Source organism: Anas acuta, chromosome 25 (genome assembly GCF_963932015.1).
Source record: "Anas acuta chromosome 25, bAnaAcu1.1, whole genome shotgun sequence".
In the NCBI taxonomy this organism is placed as follows: domain Eukaryota; kingdom Metazoa; phylum Chordata; class Aves; order Anseriformes; family Anatidae; genus Anas; species Anas acuta.
In genome coordinates, this window is record NC_089003.1 from 1219513 (window position 1) to 1237358 (window position 17846).

At 57.0% G+C, this 17846-nt stretch overlaps 2 protein-coding genes across 2 annotated transcripts; one reads left to right on the forward strand and one right to left on the reverse strand.

Annotated features, from left to right (window-relative positions):
- Positions 1-13: 13 nt before the first annotated feature.
- LOC137844411 (uncharacterized) lies at positions 14-6800 on the forward strand. The gene is made up of 5 exons (XM_068660779.1): positions 14-528; positions 672-775; positions 1666-4587; positions 4907-5115; positions 5574-6800. Exons 1-5 carry the CDS (start codon positions 15-17, stop codon positions 5641-5643), a joined length of 3819 nt encoding a protein of 1272 aa, XP_068516880.1. The 5' UTR covers position 14; the 3' UTR covers positions 5644-6800.
- VAT1 (vesicle amine transport 1) lies at positions 6643-15463 on the reverse strand. The gene is made up of 6 exons (XM_068660833.1): positions 14862-15463; positions 13357-13564; positions 12951-13121; positions 12779-12868; positions 11552-11793; positions 6643-11053 (listed from the first exon to the last, which is right to left on the reverse strand). The coding sequence occupies exons 1-6, from the start codon at positions 15228-15230 to the stop codon at positions 10952-10954; spliced, it is 1182 nt and encodes a 393-aa protein (XP_068516934.1). The 5' UTR covers positions 15231-15463; the 3' UTR covers positions 6643-10951.
- Positions 15464-17846: the final 2383 nt, after the last annotated feature.

Sequence of the window (17846 nt, forward strand, 5' to 3'; positions counted from 1 at the left end):
GGATGGGGATGGGGATGGTGGAAGAGCCACGGGGGCACCGGGCCGGGGCCGTTCTGTTCCGTTCCGCAGCCGCCCGGGGTTCGTTGTGCCCGGGGGCGGTGCCGGCCGAGGCGGGGCGGCCCCGCTTTCGCTTTCGTTTCCCGGTGGCTGCCGTGGGGCCCGAGCCGGGCCGTAGGTTACCGGGACCGAGCTGCGCGGAGCTGCGCGGAGCTGGGGCGGTGGCACCGGGGGTCGGGAGGAAAGGAACGGGCACGACCGGCCCCGGGGGCTCGGGCAGCGGCAGAACGGACCCGGGGGGAGAGGAGAGACCCCGAGGGGTGCCCGGTACCCGGTGCCGCCTCGCCGGGGGCATGGCAGGCCACACGGTGGAGGTGCGGGGCATCCCCACCGACCTGCCCCCCGACAGGGTGGCCGACAAGCTCACCATCCACTTCTTGCGCTCCCGGAACGGCGGCGGGGAGATCGCTGACGTCCAGGTGCTGCCGGGGGCACAGGCATGTGCCCTCATCACCTTCGAGGCTTTGGCAGGTAACGATGGGGGTCCCGGGGGGCTGGGGCTCTGCCCGCACCCCAACACCTCGCCCTGTCCTCCCCTGCCTCGTCCCGGCCATACAGAACCGAAACAAGGCCAAGAGCGACGCCGGTGCCTGTTTTTTTTTTCCCCCCCTCAGTGGCCCAGAGGATCCTGAAGACGAAGAATCACGTCCTGTCCATCGGGGGGAAGAAATATCCCCTGGAGGTGACGGCGCACGTGGTGGAGCTGAGCCCCGACGAGGTAGCGAGGGGCAGGGAGCTCCTGCCCGCGGGGGCTCCGCGCGTGGCTGCGACAGCCCCAGCTGGCTCCCAGACAGGCTTCTGTGCCTGGAAGGGAGAGCTTGCACCCTCCTTTAATCTTAATTGGATTTCATGTTTATTCATATTCAAATGAGGATTCTTATTTATTTTTTTTTCACGCTGATAACGGCGGGGACAGCCAAGCAGGCTTTGCACTTGGTCATTTGGTATTTGTGCCTGTCACAGCAAGGAAGAATAATTAGACTGGAGGGGAGGGGTGCTTTTCCCCAGCCCATCTGGTGGCCCACAGGGGGATTCTGTTAATGCTGTGGCTCTGCCATTAGCTGGACGCTGTGTCATTAGCTGGACACGCACAGGGTATTTTTCCTCTCCCTCTCAGGAGAGATTAGGAGACAGACACGCTGGTGTCTAGGAGGCACTGGAAATTTCTTGTGTCTTCCTCCCCATGTGATATCTTCACATTTGAGTGATGAAAATGAGAGCGTGGCCGTTAGCCTGGCATTGGAGACCTTTCCACAAACCTGTGGTGTCAGAAGCACTACAGCTGGAGCACTGGGAGAGCGAGAGGGAAGAGGTATTTCAGATGCAGAAGGGAGAGTGGATTTCTTGGTTGTGGGCTGTTTGCAGAGCTGCCAGTGTGTAGAAATGGGGCTGCGTATCTGCGCTTTGCCCTTTGCATTCCTTGTTTGCACAAAGCCTTCGGTTCTGCCTGTGTTGTGCTCCCACTGAGCCTGAAAGCAGGATGCTGAGAGAGAGGGGTGGCAGACGCAGGGCCTGTGGCAAGAGCCGGGTGCATTTGCCTTCCCCCGTGCCTTGGAGGGGGCTTATTTTTGGTCCTTGCTTTCTTACTCCCTTGCTGTCTACCTGCAGATCTTTGTATGCGCTTCCATGGTGGTTGACTACGGCAAGCTGCCCGCTGGCAAAACCCTCCTGAAGAACCTGCAGAAAGGCCACAGCAGCGTGCAGCTCGACTTTGACCACAGGAACACGCGTTGCAGAGTCGAGGGACCATTCACGGACGTTCAAGCCTTCAGCAGAGACCTGCTGGGCAGCCTGAACCTCAAGAGCCAAGCAGCTGGAGCGACCCTGCCCCTGGGATCCAGCCACGTGGCCAAAGACACCAAAATGCACGATCACCAGCAAGTGCCTCCCTCCACTGGGTCAGCACTGAAGACCACAGCGCTGTCACGCTGGGACCACGGGAGCGAAGGGGCAGCTGGAGGCCCGCCACCTCGAGGCCCAGTGGATGGGGAAGCTGTGGGACAGCTGGAGGACTTTTCCCTCGTGATGGATTCGGACATTTACTTGTACATGCAGAGGCTCTGTGCTGCTGAGTACCAAGGTGTGCTGCGGCAGCATTGCGTGGATGTGGTGGACATCAGCAACGATGATATCACCATACTGTACCTCCAGCCGTCCCCGGGGACATCTGGGGACACGGACGCCTTGCGACAGGCTCACCTGGCCCTGCAGCAGCTCTACCAGCAACTGGAAGTGAGCTTGCGTAAGGAGAAGATCTCGAAGCGGGGGCTGGATCTGGACAGCCAGGCACTCGGGGCTCTGACACGCGAGCTGCAGGAGGTGTTCCCCCTGTTGCTCTGCCACGAGGATGGGAAGCAGCTTTACCTTATTGGAAACCTTGTTGATGTCTCGCAGGCCAAGCAGTACATCCAGCACTTCAGCACCAGAAGCACCCCGCAGACGGTTGACATGCTCAGCAGCTCCCAGCCCTCCTGGCCAGCAGTGTCCCGCGCCACAGAGGCTGCAGGGCACAAGCCCAAAGCTCCTGTGGACACCTCGTCCCCAAAACTGAGCCCAGGCAGGCCAGAAGGGAAAGCTGAGCACAAGCTAGCTGCCAACTTCAGCGCTCTGAAAACTGGCAGGTCTCAGGCTGGCCAGGGCCTCTTGCCGAGCCGGGACTCTCCTCCAGTGGGGCAGGTGCAGCTTTCTGAGAAAAACTCACCCGAGACACATGCTCTGGGTCCCGGTGACCCCAAAACACCAACCCAGCTGTACCAGCCTCATGTCTCCGCACTGGTTTTGGGGTCAGCAGCAGCAGAGTCTCAGCAGAATGACCCCAAAGAACAGGACCGTGTGAAAGGAGGTGCCAGGCTTGCAAGACACAAGAGTCTGTCTGCCTTTGTGGGCAAAGAAAACAGCGCTTTGCAGCACCCTGGGGACTCCAAAGGCTCCGATCCCACCAAGCACTGTTCCCTTGCTGACACCTCTAGTACCTTTCGGTCTCTGAGCCTCTTTGACACCACAAGGAGCTCTTCTGCTTTCGACTCCAAACCCTCTGAATCCAGACCTGTGCTGCGACGCTCCAACAGCTTCTCGCTGCCAAAGCCAAAGGAAAGCAACAAGCCCCAAGACACCGTCAGGGCAGGCAGTGGAGGCAATAGGGTGAGTGAAGAAATGAGCCTGGACTCTCTGCAGTGGTCTTACCTGAAGGACGTGAACTGCTCTGCCATCGAGGAGTTGTGCAGGAGTGCAGGTGTGCAGATCTCCGAACGCTCTACCGGGGACTGCACGGTGCTGTCGTTGCAGGCAGAGGACAGGGCCAAGCTTCTCCAGGTGAAATGGAAAGTGGAAACTCTTGTGCAGAGGTGTCCCGACCTTGTGTGTCAGATCATGAGCTACTCCGAGCTTGCTGTCGAAGGGCCGGATGACGATGCCCTGAGTGAGCTGTGCAGCCTCCTGCGAGGCAGTTCCCTGCAGGTTGGGCTCAACAAAGACAAGTACAAGCTCTGTCTCGCCTGCCCCAAGGAGATGCTGCCAGGAGTGACTGAGGCCTTCCAGGTGTTTTCTTCCAGGAGGCTCCGTGCTCTGAAGTCTTCATCCTTGTCTCCAGGAGCAGAGAGAGCTTCGAGCCCGGGGCACCCTGGTGCTGTCCAGCCCAGCAGAAGCCAGGACACCGTGCTGGGGGCAGCCCTTCCCGACAGCCTGGAGTCCCTGCAGCTGGGCCTGCAGCTCCTGGACATTAGAGATAAAGCAGAGCACTCGGAGGTGCTCAGGGCTTTCAAGCTGCCGGAGGCCAAGGAAAAGAGGTCCCCGAGTCCTTGGAGGTACCTGCAAGCAGTGGGACAGGAGGAGGCCAACGACCGCGTTGATCCTGGGGCTGTGCAAGGAGGAAGCGGCCTTCTCAGCCCTCCCGTGGTGGACAACCCGAGTCCTGGTGCTCCGAGGGAGCCTCAGGAACAGCCGAAGGCCAAACTGTCACCGGGGGAACCTGACATTGCGCGGCTAAAACAGGTCTTGCCAGACAAATTCCAGTTTGCGAGAGACAGGAGCAGAGGAGGTCACAGCAACGCCGGGGGCCAGCTGCGGTCACCAATTCCCACAGCTGAGGGTGCACCTCGCTCCCTGCCCGCCTGGCTCTACGGGGCTACAGCTCCTGAACCGCCCCAGGCTGCGGCCGAACAGTCACCCACAGCGGAGTCAAGAGGCCAAGAAAGGAGCAGTTCGAGCAGGAACAGCACCCAGGAGGAGCCTGAACCCTCAACACCACAGAAAAGAGGCCCCAGCCCTGGCCAGGAAAGCAGCAAGAGCCCCCTGGGCTGGTGCGATGCTTGCCAGGACTCACGTATGACCTGCCCGGCGCCCTGTGGGCACACCTTGTGCAGGACGTGTTTTGCAGCAGAGCAGCCAGCTTGCTGTGGTTCCTCCTCGGTTGCCCCAAGCTGCAAAGTCCCAGGGACCTTCAAGATCTCCTCCATGTCTCAGAGCTTGCCTGGCTACTACCGGGACCTGACACTCCAGCTTACCTACACCATCCCCGACGGCGTGCAAGGGGTAGGTAGCCCACCACAAGGGTCTGCCCGGCCTGCTGCGGGCCGTGCACTGAGTTCTTGGGGGTGTGGGGAGGAGGAGGAGAGGGGCAGCTCCGTCTCCATGCCCCACATGCAAAGAAGCAGGGATATTTCCCCGGGAAAGGCAAAATATCACACGAGGTTTGGGAGCTGCTTGCTGCTTCGGAAGAGCGTGTGAGCTCTTGAGTGGTCCAAGCACCTCGCACCCCACGGGGCCCACAGGTAGCTGTGTGTTTTCAAGCTGGACAAAATCTCAGAAGCCAGACCCGTGGTTGTTTATAATGTTTTCTTCTCGTTCTAAGGTTGGTCACCCCCATCCAGGACAGCCTTACAAAGGGGGATGTTTCATCGCCTTCCTTCCTGACAACAGGGAAGGGCAGAAGACAGCAATGCTGCTGAAGAAAGCATTTGAGCAAGGGCTGACGTTCCGGATAAAGTCCTGCGACGGAGAAGAAAGAGTGACGTGGGGCCTTATCCCTCACAAAACCTCCTGGAATGGAAGCAAAGCCAGGTATGGCCGCGGTCATCCCAAGCCCCCAGCTTTTCCTTAGCAATCGGAGGAGGAAAAACACTGGCCCCAGCTGAGCAAACCCTTGGAGCTGGGTGCTCCTCCAGGCTCCCACAGCACCAGAGGTGGTGCCTCCCTCCCACAGGTGTGGCAGACCAGCCCTGGCACCCTCCAGCTGGGACAAAGCCCTTACCCACCCCACACCCATAACCCCCCCCCCCCTGTGGCCAAGATTTCTGGTTCCCTTAGGATTTTCTTGACTTTTGCCCTGGCAGCTCTCTGCAGCCAGCTCTGCGTGCAGGCAGCAGCAAGGGGCAGCTCCTTGCAGCTCCCAGGGAGCAAGATTTCCACCCTCAGCCCCCCCCCCTGTTGAGAGGATGGGGCCAAAATAAACTGCTGCTGCCCTCGGCAGTTTTAGCACCATCAGCAGGATTTACACCACTTCCCTTTCTGCCCCACAGGGACGGCTATCCAGATGCCCAGTATCTCCACAAGGTTTGCACAGTTTTGAAGAATTTGGGCATCGAGTGAGACTCCTGGCTGTGAGCAGCTGCATCCCGTGCCTTCGCTTCACCTCCCGTCCCAGTTGACAAAAACCACAGCTCAACACGGCTCAGGAAAAAGCAGGTGCTTGTCCAAGGAGCTCATTGCATCCCCGGAGGTAGCCAGAAACCTGCGTGTTAGCTACAGCAGCCCCTCCATCCCCCAGAGCCTGAGCTTCCCCAAAACTCCAGCTCCTGCTGGCTGCTTATCTGCACCAGCCAGTTAACGACCAGCTTGTTCCAACACCAGATCCAGGCTGAGCCCCAGCGCAGCTTTTGACAGGGTGCCAATAAACCAAGCCTGGGCAGGAGCCTGCTTGTAGCCCAGCCCCACCTTCTGTAAATCTGTTCCCCCTCTTGCCACTGCAGGCAGGCTCCAGGTCAGCCACCTCCTGAGCCTGTGCCAGAGCCGAGCTATCATTAATTTCAGATGTTAATGTAGACATTTCAGCCCTCCAGCAGACAGCTTTGAGTTACAGCCCCTCCCCAGCACCTGCTCTGAGGACAGCAGGAAGCCTTATGCTCTCTTGGAGGGGGTACAAACGCGTTTCAGCTCCTCGGACAGCTGCTTCCCCTGACAATATACAGGCATGGACAGCCTCCAGGCGGAGAAACAAAAATAAACAAGATTTATTCCCACATTTTCAGTCGTGGTTGTCCACACCTTGTCTTACTGTCACCCTGAGAGCCCATTTTAATCTCAGCTGGTTCCAGAGACCCCCCACCACAGACTAAAGTGCAGAGATCAGCCAGGGACTTTGCAAGCACCGTAGCTGCCTTCCAGAACAGGGTGTTACAGGGGTGATGCAACACTTGAGGCCATGATTAACAGTTGTCCTTGAGAGCAGAGGCAGCTCTGGAAGAGCTGCTGGGATCTGTAAACTGAACGCACCCACCCACTTAGTGCACGCTGGGGTAATGCAAGGGCTGCAGAGGCTGAGCTGAGGACAGAAGGATCGTTCTGGCAGAAGACTGAGCAGCATACCAGTGAGAGTTTTGTTATGCTTTTAATTAACATTTGAAACACATAAGGCATATGGTAACATTAGACAGAGGAGCATTACACATTATAGTCATGTAAACAGCATTGGCACACTTGCTTTCTGTCCAACTTGGTTACACGCACAAAGCGGAATATATTTTTTTTTAAACAAAAGATTTTTTCCAAGTGTCTGTAGGGTGAGCATCACTCGTATCACAGATCTGCAAATCAACACAACTCAGACAGTACAGACCAGACCATATGTTGTAAGAGGCTCAGAGTCTAATGCCTTTCCCATCACGCTCATGCACTATTTGCCAGCCACACTTTGCCATCACCAGGGCTTCACACACCAGAGACTTCATTAGGCAACAGTGGTTTTACACCTATGATAGCAGCTGAGAGTGGCCAGCATCCTGCACTGATTAAAGCCTGAGGCTCACACTGCCTCTCTCTCATCACTAGTCGCTCACTTTTTGTTTAATACAGGTGGCCAAAATGAAATAAACAGCTAAGCTCCTCACCCCCCCTCCTAAAGCACTTAGCAGGGGTCACGCTCCTCCGTGCAAGCTGCTTTCCTTCTTCTACCCTTCACATGCAACACGAGCTTGAGAGAAACTGAAAGTCAGAAATGTGACAGAAGCTGCCTGGTGATAGCAAAGGAGTTGCATTTTTCCCCCAGGACCGAAAATATCAGTCTGGGAAGGCGACTACAGCAAGGACATTGGAGTGACACGTGGACAGGCATCCCTGCCAGAGCCAGGGGAGCCTGTCCTGCACTTCAGTCCTCATTACTCACATTTTTTTTTGCCTGGACTCTTCTCCTCATGGCACAACCTTTGGGTCAGACAAGCAGTAAATAAACATTGAATTGCACTTCTGATTGCAGGAACGGCACACACAATCTAAGCACAGTAAACTCCAATTTCCTTGATAGTATGACTTCTATTTTTTTTTTTTTTTTTTTGCCCTAAACAGTTAAGCAACATTCAGTGGAACGATTTTTCAGCCTAGGTTTTTGTTTGTTTGGTTTTGCTTTGGTCCTTAGTATATAAACCTGCTGGTTAGCTTTAATGCATTAAGACACTTGAAGTTGTTTTGCACAGGTTATTGGCCCATAAAATGCTTATCCATTTAAAAAAAAAAAAAAAGAAAGAAAGAAAGAAAGAAAAAAAAAAAAGAAAAAATAAAGATTACTACTAAAAAACAAACAAACAAGAAAAAAAAAACATAGAGCATTAATCAGTGAGGCAGTGAAGAGCAAGGTTACATTTAATCTTGGTCTTTCTGTAGAAAACATTGTTGCTACTGAGGGACACAAAACGGTGCTAAACTCTACCAGAAGGCCATAGCAATTGCTTAGCACTCACACCCTGATAAGAGCTTCAGGAATTCGCAGGTAGAAAATACATTAGCAGCTCCCCTACGAGCATAAGGAGCCCTGATTGTTTCCAGGAAGCCAAGGCAGTGCCAGCTGATAAAGCCTCGCTCGAGGACCCGGCTCTGAGCCAAATGGGCACCCGGGGGAGACCTCTGCGGCTGCTTTAGAGCAGCAATTTTGGCTGCAGGAGGCACAGGAGTCCAGGAGAGCCCTGCACAGCCCGTGACACGGGCAAAGGGAGCGTCACGTTCACACTAAGCCACACTACAACACCGGTGTTCACGAAACAGAGCTAGCAAGGATCATAATAGGTATGTTTTTTTTTTTTTTTGGCAATACTTTGAAAGGCCAGAAGAGAAAAGGCTCCGGTGACTTCCCAGTCCTTACGGGCACACAGAAGAAGGCACCGAGATTCTGCTCCGTGGTGTATCGCAAGGCAGCAAGGCAGAGCAGCCCTACAGCAAGCTGCAAAACTCCCACCCTCCTCCTCCACATTCTGTCGGGAGGGAGCGGGCCGTGAAGCCCTTGCTGTGTTGCCTTAATCCAAGGCCATCCAAGTAAGGCACTGAGCACGCTCTTGGCTGAAAGTAAAGCAAGGAGAGGACGTTACAGTAAACCACAATTTGACAGCTTTCCCCTTTACAGCCGCGCAGGACCTGCAGATCTGCAGCGTGGTGTGCCCTTCGAACACGCTGCTCTCATCAAGGTGAAGTCGGGTTTCGGGGAGGAGCAGGTCCAGACTTCCCACTGCAGCAATTTAGCCAGCCGTTGTGTTGGCAGACCTGGTAAAGCAGCATTAGACACTGTTGGATTGGATCTAGATTAGCATGAGAGGGGCAGGTTGAAAGGAGCAGCAGCAAGATTTGGGATTCAGAAAGGTTTCAAGTTGTGCTTCTCAATTTCGTGCCACCGTGCCCGTGGAGTTCGCTTATCACCTGCAAGGGATGGAACAAGCGCCTGTGCCTGGGCTCCTGCCCTTCCCTGAGGCCAGAGGGAATGGGGTTGTCTTAAAGCTAGCCAAAAAGTCCTCTGGGGTCTCTGCCTCCACGTTTTTAATATGCACTGGACCAAGGGATCGAGCCCAAGCACCTGAAAACAAGCTGCACTGCCAGCGAGGAGCACTGGTGGGCAGGAAGAGCAGGCAGAGGAAGATGCCCAGGAACCCAGGAACACTGAACCTGCCCAGGACCCCTCACTCCCTGCCAGTGTTTGCTCTCCAGCAGCCGAGGGGCTTCCCAAATGGGTCCCTTTGCTCCTTCCTTCTCTGGAGTCGGGATAAGCGGGACACGGAGCAGCCAGCCTTTGCTCCTGGAGCCTGAGCTCACCGACAACAGGCAGCTCTCCTCGGTGCCCTCTGGCTTACCTTTTAAAATCCCAAATGGAGCCTAAAGCCCTGCAGGACCTACAAGTCGTGGCAAAGCCTCCGGCTGCTGAAGCAAGCTCCAGCAGCACCACGGTCACTCGGGGCTGGGCAGGGCAGGAAGCGGGGGCACCACCCAGGACACGGAGTGCTCGCAGAACTAGGCTTGGGTGTCTGCACAGCTCCGTTTCCAAACATAACGAAGAAAGAAAAGAGGAAGAGAAGCCGAGAGTTGGTCTGGGAGGAAACCCCAGGCAGTTCCTAAAGCCTCAGTGCTGGAAGGGTCCTGAGAGGGGAAGAGGAGTCAAACCCTACTGCAGCACCGACCCACGAGGTGAGAGGTGGTTAGAGGATGTCTTAAGAGCTCGCTAGAAGAGAAGGGAAAGCGTGATTTGAACTGTTCCAGATGCCCAAGCCAAGAGGCTTGACAGAGCCGGACACTTTGCCACCTACACTTGTAACTCAGTGACAGCCTCCCGGGGGGATGTGGCACACGAGGAGCCAGCGCCGAGCCCCGTGCAGCAGCCGTGCTTCTCACAAGTCACTTCCCAAACTGCAGCTCTCCCCAGCGCACAGGGCACGGCACAAAGCAAGCATTAACAGGGGCTTATTTGTTCCCATCTTGCTGAAGTCTGATTCAACCCTGCAGCCCTTGGAAATACAAAACACGAGGGTGAAGTTTAGCCTTAACAATACCAACTTGGAGCCCAACATTAATAAAGCACAGAGCCAACATCAATTGTTCCAGTCATTCGAGACACAGTTGAGTCCTTATGGTCTCTAAAAAAATCAGACACAGTTTAGATCTCCCTGTACAGTTTGGAAGCAGAAAATGGACAAGATCAAGTTACCCAACTGAAACTTCTCCTCTGTGTTCAGAGACCAGCCCGGGCTGTTGGATTATTTGTTGCCTGCACGAAGAAGTGACTGCAAATTAAGTGCAATATGGTATAGACTCCAAAATGCCGGAGTTATTTACAAGGCAAAGGCAACTGCTACTATCTGACTGGTGTTAGAGGCCAGCAGAGGGGAGAAAGCAGGGTTAGTGTGAGCACAGGAGCAGACAGAGCTAGAATTAAACTAGGGCAGCCACGCTTCTCCTGTGGCTGTTTAAGAAACATCCTCAGTCTGCCCATTCTCCTACTGAAACACTTCTCTAAGGTGACAGTGCAAATGCTTCAACGTGGGCTGGGATTTTGTGGAGCTGCTTGGCAGTCCCTATAGCATTTTGCATCTTCACAGTGACAGCCTCTGCAGCTGCTAATCACCAACTGCCCGGAAGCTTTGACTGTGCTGCCAGGGGAAAAAAAATAGGATTAGTTTGGGATTTCAGCATGGAAACAAGTGATTAGAGAGATGTATGAAATAATCAGGCTTCAAAACAGAGAGCTAGGGCAGGAGGCATATCTGGTAAAGGGTCAGTCACAACGGGAGCAAGCAAACCTCATCTGAACTTTAAGCACGATGTTCTTGGACTGGTGAAGGAGGAAGCTACTGATCTGTCCATTTCCAGGTCCCAAAGAGAGCAGGGAGTTAAACCATGAATTCACAATCTGCACACATCGCTCTCCTCCTTAGTTCTCCTCTTTTTTGGATTCTTCCTTGGGTGCTTCGGGAACCAGGATGACCTTTCCAACATTCTTCTTCTCTTGCATCTGCCTCATGGCATCTGCCACCTGCAAACGAGGGGAGCCCCGTGAGACCCGCAGCCCCCACGCGGAGCAGCCAGGCCCCTCCTGTGCCCCCACAGCCCCCTTGCAGCTTTAAAAAAAAGCCATTTTCAGCATTGTGCTTTGCTGCCTGGGCTCTCCTCCACTTGCAGAGGGGCAGCAGCAACCTCCCCAGCTGTTGGTGTAATTACAGGGGGCAGACGCGGGGTGGTTCGCAGCCTGGTGCACAACCCCGTCCCTCCACAGCTGCTGCTGCCCACGGAGTGCAGCTGAGCACCTGCCCCGGTCCGTGGGGACGCTGTCTGGCATTGCCCAGCTCCGTGCACCGGAGCAGAAGAGCCCAGCCACTTTAAGCTCTTAAAAGGGCGCTGAACATCTGAGGACAGATGGCTGTTGGAACCGCTCAGCCCCCACGGAAAAGGCGCTCAGCCTCAAGCAGAGCGCCCTGTGCAGAAAGCAACCACCCTGGGCTTTTTGTCAGTCCGTATATCAGCTCCGACTCACCTGATCAAAGGGCCATACAGAGTCTATTTTGGGCTTGATCTTGCCTTGATTGTACAGGCTAATCAGCTTGGCTACAACTCCTCCGATGAGCTCGTATTCTTCGTCCATGTAGCCGAGGTGGTAGCCGCACACTGCCTTGTTTTGGTGTAGGAGCTGCAGGGCGTTGATGCTGAATTGGTTCCACCAGGTTTTGGCCATGGCCATGAGGTTCTTCTTCTGCCCAGTGAGCAGGTTTGCTACCCCTAAAGGGAAGACAAGCCACGGATGAACTGGGGTCAACGCAACATGAGAGGCAGCTCAGGCAATAGCCAGGGTAGCACAGGATATGGTGCTGGGAACTGGATTGCATCAGGAGCTGCCCAATAATTTCAGTGAAAGCAGATCCCCAGTTTGGGCTCAAGATTTGGAGCATCAGCACCCGCATATTGCAAAAATCTAGAAGTCATAGAATCACAGAATATCCCAAGTTGGAAGGGACCCATAAGGATCATCGGCTCCCAGCACCACGCAGGTCTACCCAAAAATTCAGACCATAACTCTTGGGAGGGCAGCAGCAGTGCAGCTAGGCTGGAGCCCTGGCAGAGGCAAGAGGGGGTTACAAGTCCCAGGCAGGCTGGTGGGGCAGCATTCCCCCTCTCCTACAGCCAGGCTCCCCCAGGGAAGCCACACGCTGCAAGGGCCGGGACAGAGGCAGCACACTGCCACAAGTGTCTGGAATCCCACTGGGGGCTGTGTGAGGGCTTTGTCTCCAGGGACAAAATCGCAGTGTTTCAGGGCTGGGGAATGGAGGGATAAGTATTCAGTAGCCTCAAACCTCATCACCCACACATCCTCTAGAAAAAGGAAAAAAAAAAAAAAAAAAAAAAAAAAAAAGCAAGGCTCTATTAATGCTGAGCATTAATCAGCCTGGACAAAGCAGCTGTGCCAGGGTTCCTCGTGGGGACATTCCAGCTTCCCCTGCGGGCACTGGCTCATACTCGGGGAGAGGTCTCACCATGGAAGGGAAGAGAGCTGGAGCCTCTCAGTGTCCGCAGCCCTCGGGACAAAGGTCAGTGCCTCACCCAGGCGAAGCATCCTAAAAACCTTTGTGAAAACCCCAGAACTATGACAGAGGCGGCTGGCAGCACCCGTGAGGCTCCCTCGTGGCCCCACGCCCAGGAACGGAGCAGAGCGGACGCACACCCTCCTGCACCAGAGCTGGGGCTGGGACAGGCTGCTCACACTCACCGTAAGTGATGAGTTTGCCCATTGGCTTCAAGAGGTGAAATGCTTTGGATGTGTCGGATCCGCCCAGGGGGTCCAGGACAATGTCCACACCTAGAGGGAACAGAGAGCAGCTGGAAGCCTTTGTGCCTGAAAGGAGCGAGGGCTGTTGGAGAAGTCCTCCAGCACACGGTACCTTTGGGAGAGATTTTCCGGACCTCCTCTGCATAATCCATCGTCCTGTAGTCAATGGGGTGGGCGACCCCGCTCTCCTTCAGCGAGTCGTGCTTGGAAGCGGATGCTGTGCCGAAAATGGTGACGTTTTCTACTGTCTTGCACAGCTGGATGGCAGCAGTTCCCACGCCACCTGAAAACCAGCAAAGAGAAAAACTCAGAAGCAGACATGGGAGGAAGGCTCTGCCTGGATGGGAAGAAGACTTGTGGTGTGTGCTGGTGAGGATTGACCCAGGCTACTGGGAAATGGGACTGCAGGTGATGCTTGGCTGGTCCAGCACCGCTCTCTGCAGCTTCACCCATGCCCCTGTGAAGAAGCCGCACGCTGATGCCGGGAGCCTCAGCATGGGCTGGTGAGGATAACTGACCTGCAGCCATGTGGATGAGGACGCTCTGGTTGGGTCTCAGGTTCCCAAAGTCGAACAGGATCATGTAGGCAGTGATGTAGTTGACAAGGAGAGCAGCCGCTTCCTCGAAGCTCATTCCCTCGGGCATCGGGAACGTCTGCCCGGCCGGCACATTCACAACCTCTTGCCAGAGCCCAGACCTGGCCAGGACCATCACCTTATCGCCAACCTAAAACCAAACAGACAGCAAGGAGGTGTGAAACAAGCTTAAAACAAGCAGAAATCATCCTACTCTTGGTCTTGCTACAGCAGGACCTAGCTGAGCATTGGCTGTTGTGGTTATTTCTGCTACCCCGCAGCAGGATCTGCCTGCCAACAGGCATGATGCTTGGGGCGATGCTTCAACAATGGGATCTACCCTGGAAAAAAGCTTTAGGTAAAGCTTTAAGCCTAAGCTTCCGCAAAAGCTGCTCTTATCCCATGGGGCAAGGAGCATCTGCTCAGCGTGCAGTGGGAAGGAGACCGGCAAAGACCCAGGGAGCCGCATCAGCGAGCAGACAAGAGGCAGAGCGAGCAGAAAGGCTCCTCGTTGTGTGGGTTTGGCATTCATGCTGCAATAAACCGAGATGTTTTCCTGGAGAGGAGGGGATCATCCCTAACAAACAAGGCTTTTTGAGGCACTTTGTTTTGCTAATTGTGCATCCAAGAGGGATCTCGATGGGGTGTAACTGCACTAGCCCTGAGACCCAAGGCTCTGGGACACCCGGGGCGAGCAGCTCTGCCCTGGGACTTTCTAGAAAGGCAGTGGCCAGAGGCTCACTGGCCACAAACCCCAAAATTGTGGGCAGCCAGCAGCTAACACCCAGAGCTCAGCACCCTTAGGGCACGCTGGACACCTAATCAGAAGCTGGAGCCATTTCCTTGTATGTCCATGTAGTCCGAAAGGAAGCAGAGCTGTGCAGAAATAGCACGGTCATGCTTCAGCCCTTTGTGCTGCTCAGCGTCAAGAAGACATTATTGGTGCAAAGCTCGGCCCCTTCGGCACAGGATCTCCTCCCAGGGGCCTCAAGGCCCCATGAGGGCAGACCGACAGCGATGCTCTCGCCACCCCAAATCCTGGGGCAGGGTTTTGGGGCAGGATTTCTGCGCTGCGAACAGCCAGAACCCGGCAAAAACCCAAACCGGAGCCCCTCGGTGATGGTTGGGATGCTTCTCGTGGGCACCCAGGGCGCAAATCCCGGCTGCGGCACTGGGAGATGGGAGATGATGGGAGATGGGAGATAATGATGGCAGATGATGGGAGATGATGGGAGATAGGAGATGAGATGATGGGAGACAGGAGGTGATGAATGAAGACGGGAGGCAACGGGAGACCCCCCCTCCAACCTCCCCACCCCACCGCAGCCCCACCACCGATGCCGCAGCTCCGGAATCCTTCCCGGGGCCTCGCACACAACCGGAGCCGTTGGGGCTTTAGGGAAAGGAAAAAAAGGGAAGGGAAGGACCGGAGCCGGGCCCCCTCCCACCTGGCGATCGTTGACTCCATCCCCCAGGGCGCAGACGGTCCCGGCGCACTCCATCCCGGGGCAGACGGGCGGCGGCGGCAGGCGGTCGTAGAGCCCCTGGCGGGCCAGCAGGTCGGCGAAATTGAGGCCGCAGGCACGGACCCGCACCGACACCTCCCCGGCTCGGGGACCACCGCCCCTCCGTGTCTGCACCTTCACCTTTTCGTAGCCACCGAAACCCGTCAGCACCAGCGCCCGGTGCTCCGGGGGCTCCCCGCCGCCGCTCGTCGTTGTCGCCGTCGTTGTCGTCGTCGCCGCCGGTGTCGCCACCGGAGGCTCGGGGGTTTGCTCCGGGGGGGCTGCGGAGGCCGGGGCCGGCTCGGTGGACATGGCGGAGAGGAGCGGAGCCGAGCTGCGGGATCGGGATCGGGACCGGGGCGGCGGCGGCGGCGGCGGCGGGCGGGGAAAAGCCAGAGAACGGGGCGCGGCCCGGGGGGGCGGGCCGGGGGCGGGGGCGGAGCGGCGGGGCCCCGTTCAACCGGGCCGGGGCTGGAGGGGAGGCGCTGTCCGCGGTCCCGGTGCCGGTTCTGGCAGCCCCGCTTCACCCCCCCGAGGTCCCGGGGTCGGTCCCGGTAGCCCCCCCTTTCCCCACTGCGGACCCGGGGCCGATCCCGGTAGCCTCTCTTCACCCCCCCGGGGTCCCGGTGCCCGTCCCGGCTGCCCCCCTTCAAACCCCGAGGTCCCGGTCCCGGTTCCTGCAGTCCCCCTTTACCCCCCCGAGGTCCCGGTCCCGATCCCTGCAGCCCCCCCGCAGCCCGGTGCTGCCCCCTCCGCCCTTTGCCGCAGCCCCGGTTCGCCCCCCCGCCCTACAGCCGGTCCCCGGGGCCGCCCCGGTCCCTCCCGGGGCAGGGTCCCCGGTGGCAAAGCCCCGGTTGCGGCCGTGCAGCGGCTGCGGTTCAGGGCTTAAAACCCCAAAGCGCCCTGGGGCTGGGGCTGCAGCAGCGGGGCTGCGGCTCTGCCAAAAGCCACGGCTCAGCTCCCTGCCTGCCTCCTTCCTCCTCCTCCCCAAGCCCCCCCTTTTTGTGCTAAATGATTATTTTTCAAGAAAAAAGAAAAAAAATAATAATAAAATGCGGCTTTGCTGGTGGAGCCCCGCTTGAAATGGCTGTTGTGCCGGGGTGCCGCCTCGCCGAGCTGCTCCTCGGATTTATTGTGGATAACTGACTGAGGTCACTTCCAGGGAGGTTTCGTAACCAGCTCCCTGCTCGCGGCCCTGAAATGGCTGCGGGTGTCGGAGACGAGGCACGGACTGGCTGCCGGACGAGGAAAAGGAGGAAGAGGAGGAGGTGGTGGAGGAGAAGGAGGAGGAGGAGGAGGAGGAGGAGGAGGAGGAGGAGGAGTGCAGCTTCAGTCCTGCGACTCCAGGCGGATAAACGAGGCCGGGAGCGAAGCTGGATCCATGGCTCCTGCCTCTCCTCCTCCTGCTCGTGGAGCAGCTGCCAGCAGGCAGCAACCCTCTCCGTGAATTCGCTGCCTGGGTGTGCGTGCCCAGCTCCTGGGGTGGCCATCGGTGGCTGCTGCAGTGCAGGGCCGTGGGTGCAACGTGAAGCCGGACCCGTTGGGATGTGCCAGGCGAGCACATCCTCGTCCCCCTGCCCCGCAGCACCTCCAGAGTGATGGTTTGAGCCTGCACAAAGAGGAACATCCACCCCCCCCAAAAAAAAAAAACACAAAGACCATCTCGTGGGGACTGAAACACGCACGTGGGAGGTTTCTGTGCTGCTCCAGTGCTCCAGAATTTCCCCAGCCAAGGCCAATCGGGCGCACCGCCCGCTTTGGGCAGGGCGCTCCCAGCACCGCTGACAGATTTGATGGAAGGTTTTGGCTGAGCAGCGGATGAGCAAACCCCGGTGCTTCCAGGGGCTTTGTTTGAGACAATAATCCCACTCTTCAGCGGCTGAGGACAGGGGCCAGCGGTGGCTCTGCGTGGCCGTGGCCCTGTCCTGCAGGGCTGGGTGGCTGCGGGGCCGTGTGGGGCTGGGGGGCGGCTGGGACCTGGGACGGGGCTGCTCAGGAAACCGAGCACAAAGGCAGGAAAAGAGCCAGAGGCCTGGAGCAGGCTGCAAATCATCTGGTCCTGCCGTGTGGCATATTTACGGGTATTGGGGCGGCTGCAGGGAGAGCGAGGAAGAGGCTCACGTCCCGTTGCATGACAAGAGCTCAGGGCAGCTCGGAAAGTTGCTTTGCCCTTTAATGCTCCGTGTCTTGGCTCGGAGAAATGCAGATGTGACCGAATTCATGATGTCTGGGCATCTCTCGGGCCCAAAGTTAGGAAGAAGCGGTCAAAGCCCAATCCTATCTCCCACCGGGAGCTGTCCCAGCATTTCTCCTGTCGGTGATTTATTTTCGCTGTCGTCAGGATGAGACCAGCTGGCCAGGAGGGAGTTCCTGCCAGGCCCTTCGGAGGCACGTGAGATGAGGGGATGACCCCCAAAAGCCCAGTGCTGGATGAAGTCAGCGGGATTTGGGAATCAGGTTCCCCTCCTGCTCGGCTGCTCCAGCTGCACGCAGCTGTAAAGCAGACAAAGAGATTTTTTTTTGCAGATGGGCAAGTCTGCTCGGGCAGGCTGCTCTCATCGCCTTTGTCTCTTTTGTGCTCCCAGGCCAATCTCTCCTTATCAGCCCGGCTCAATCACATTCTCCCTGCAAATCTTGCTTCATTTGGTAAACTTTGTGTTCTGCTGCGGCGGCCTTCCCCCTGCGTGCAAGCTGCAGGCGTGGGGGGCAGAGCTCTGGGTGCTGGGCTGCGACTGCAGCTGCAGAGCTCAAATCTTGCAGAGCTGTGGCCCCGGCACGGCCCAACGCTGGCTGCTGTGGGACGGGACGCTTGCGTGGGCTGCTGGGGGGGATGCATTAGCCAGGAAACCCACAAGTTTTCCTGGTGGAATTGGTGATCCCTCCTCCTCCGCCCCGTTTTCCAGCAAGCTCTCCAAATGCAGGCCCTTC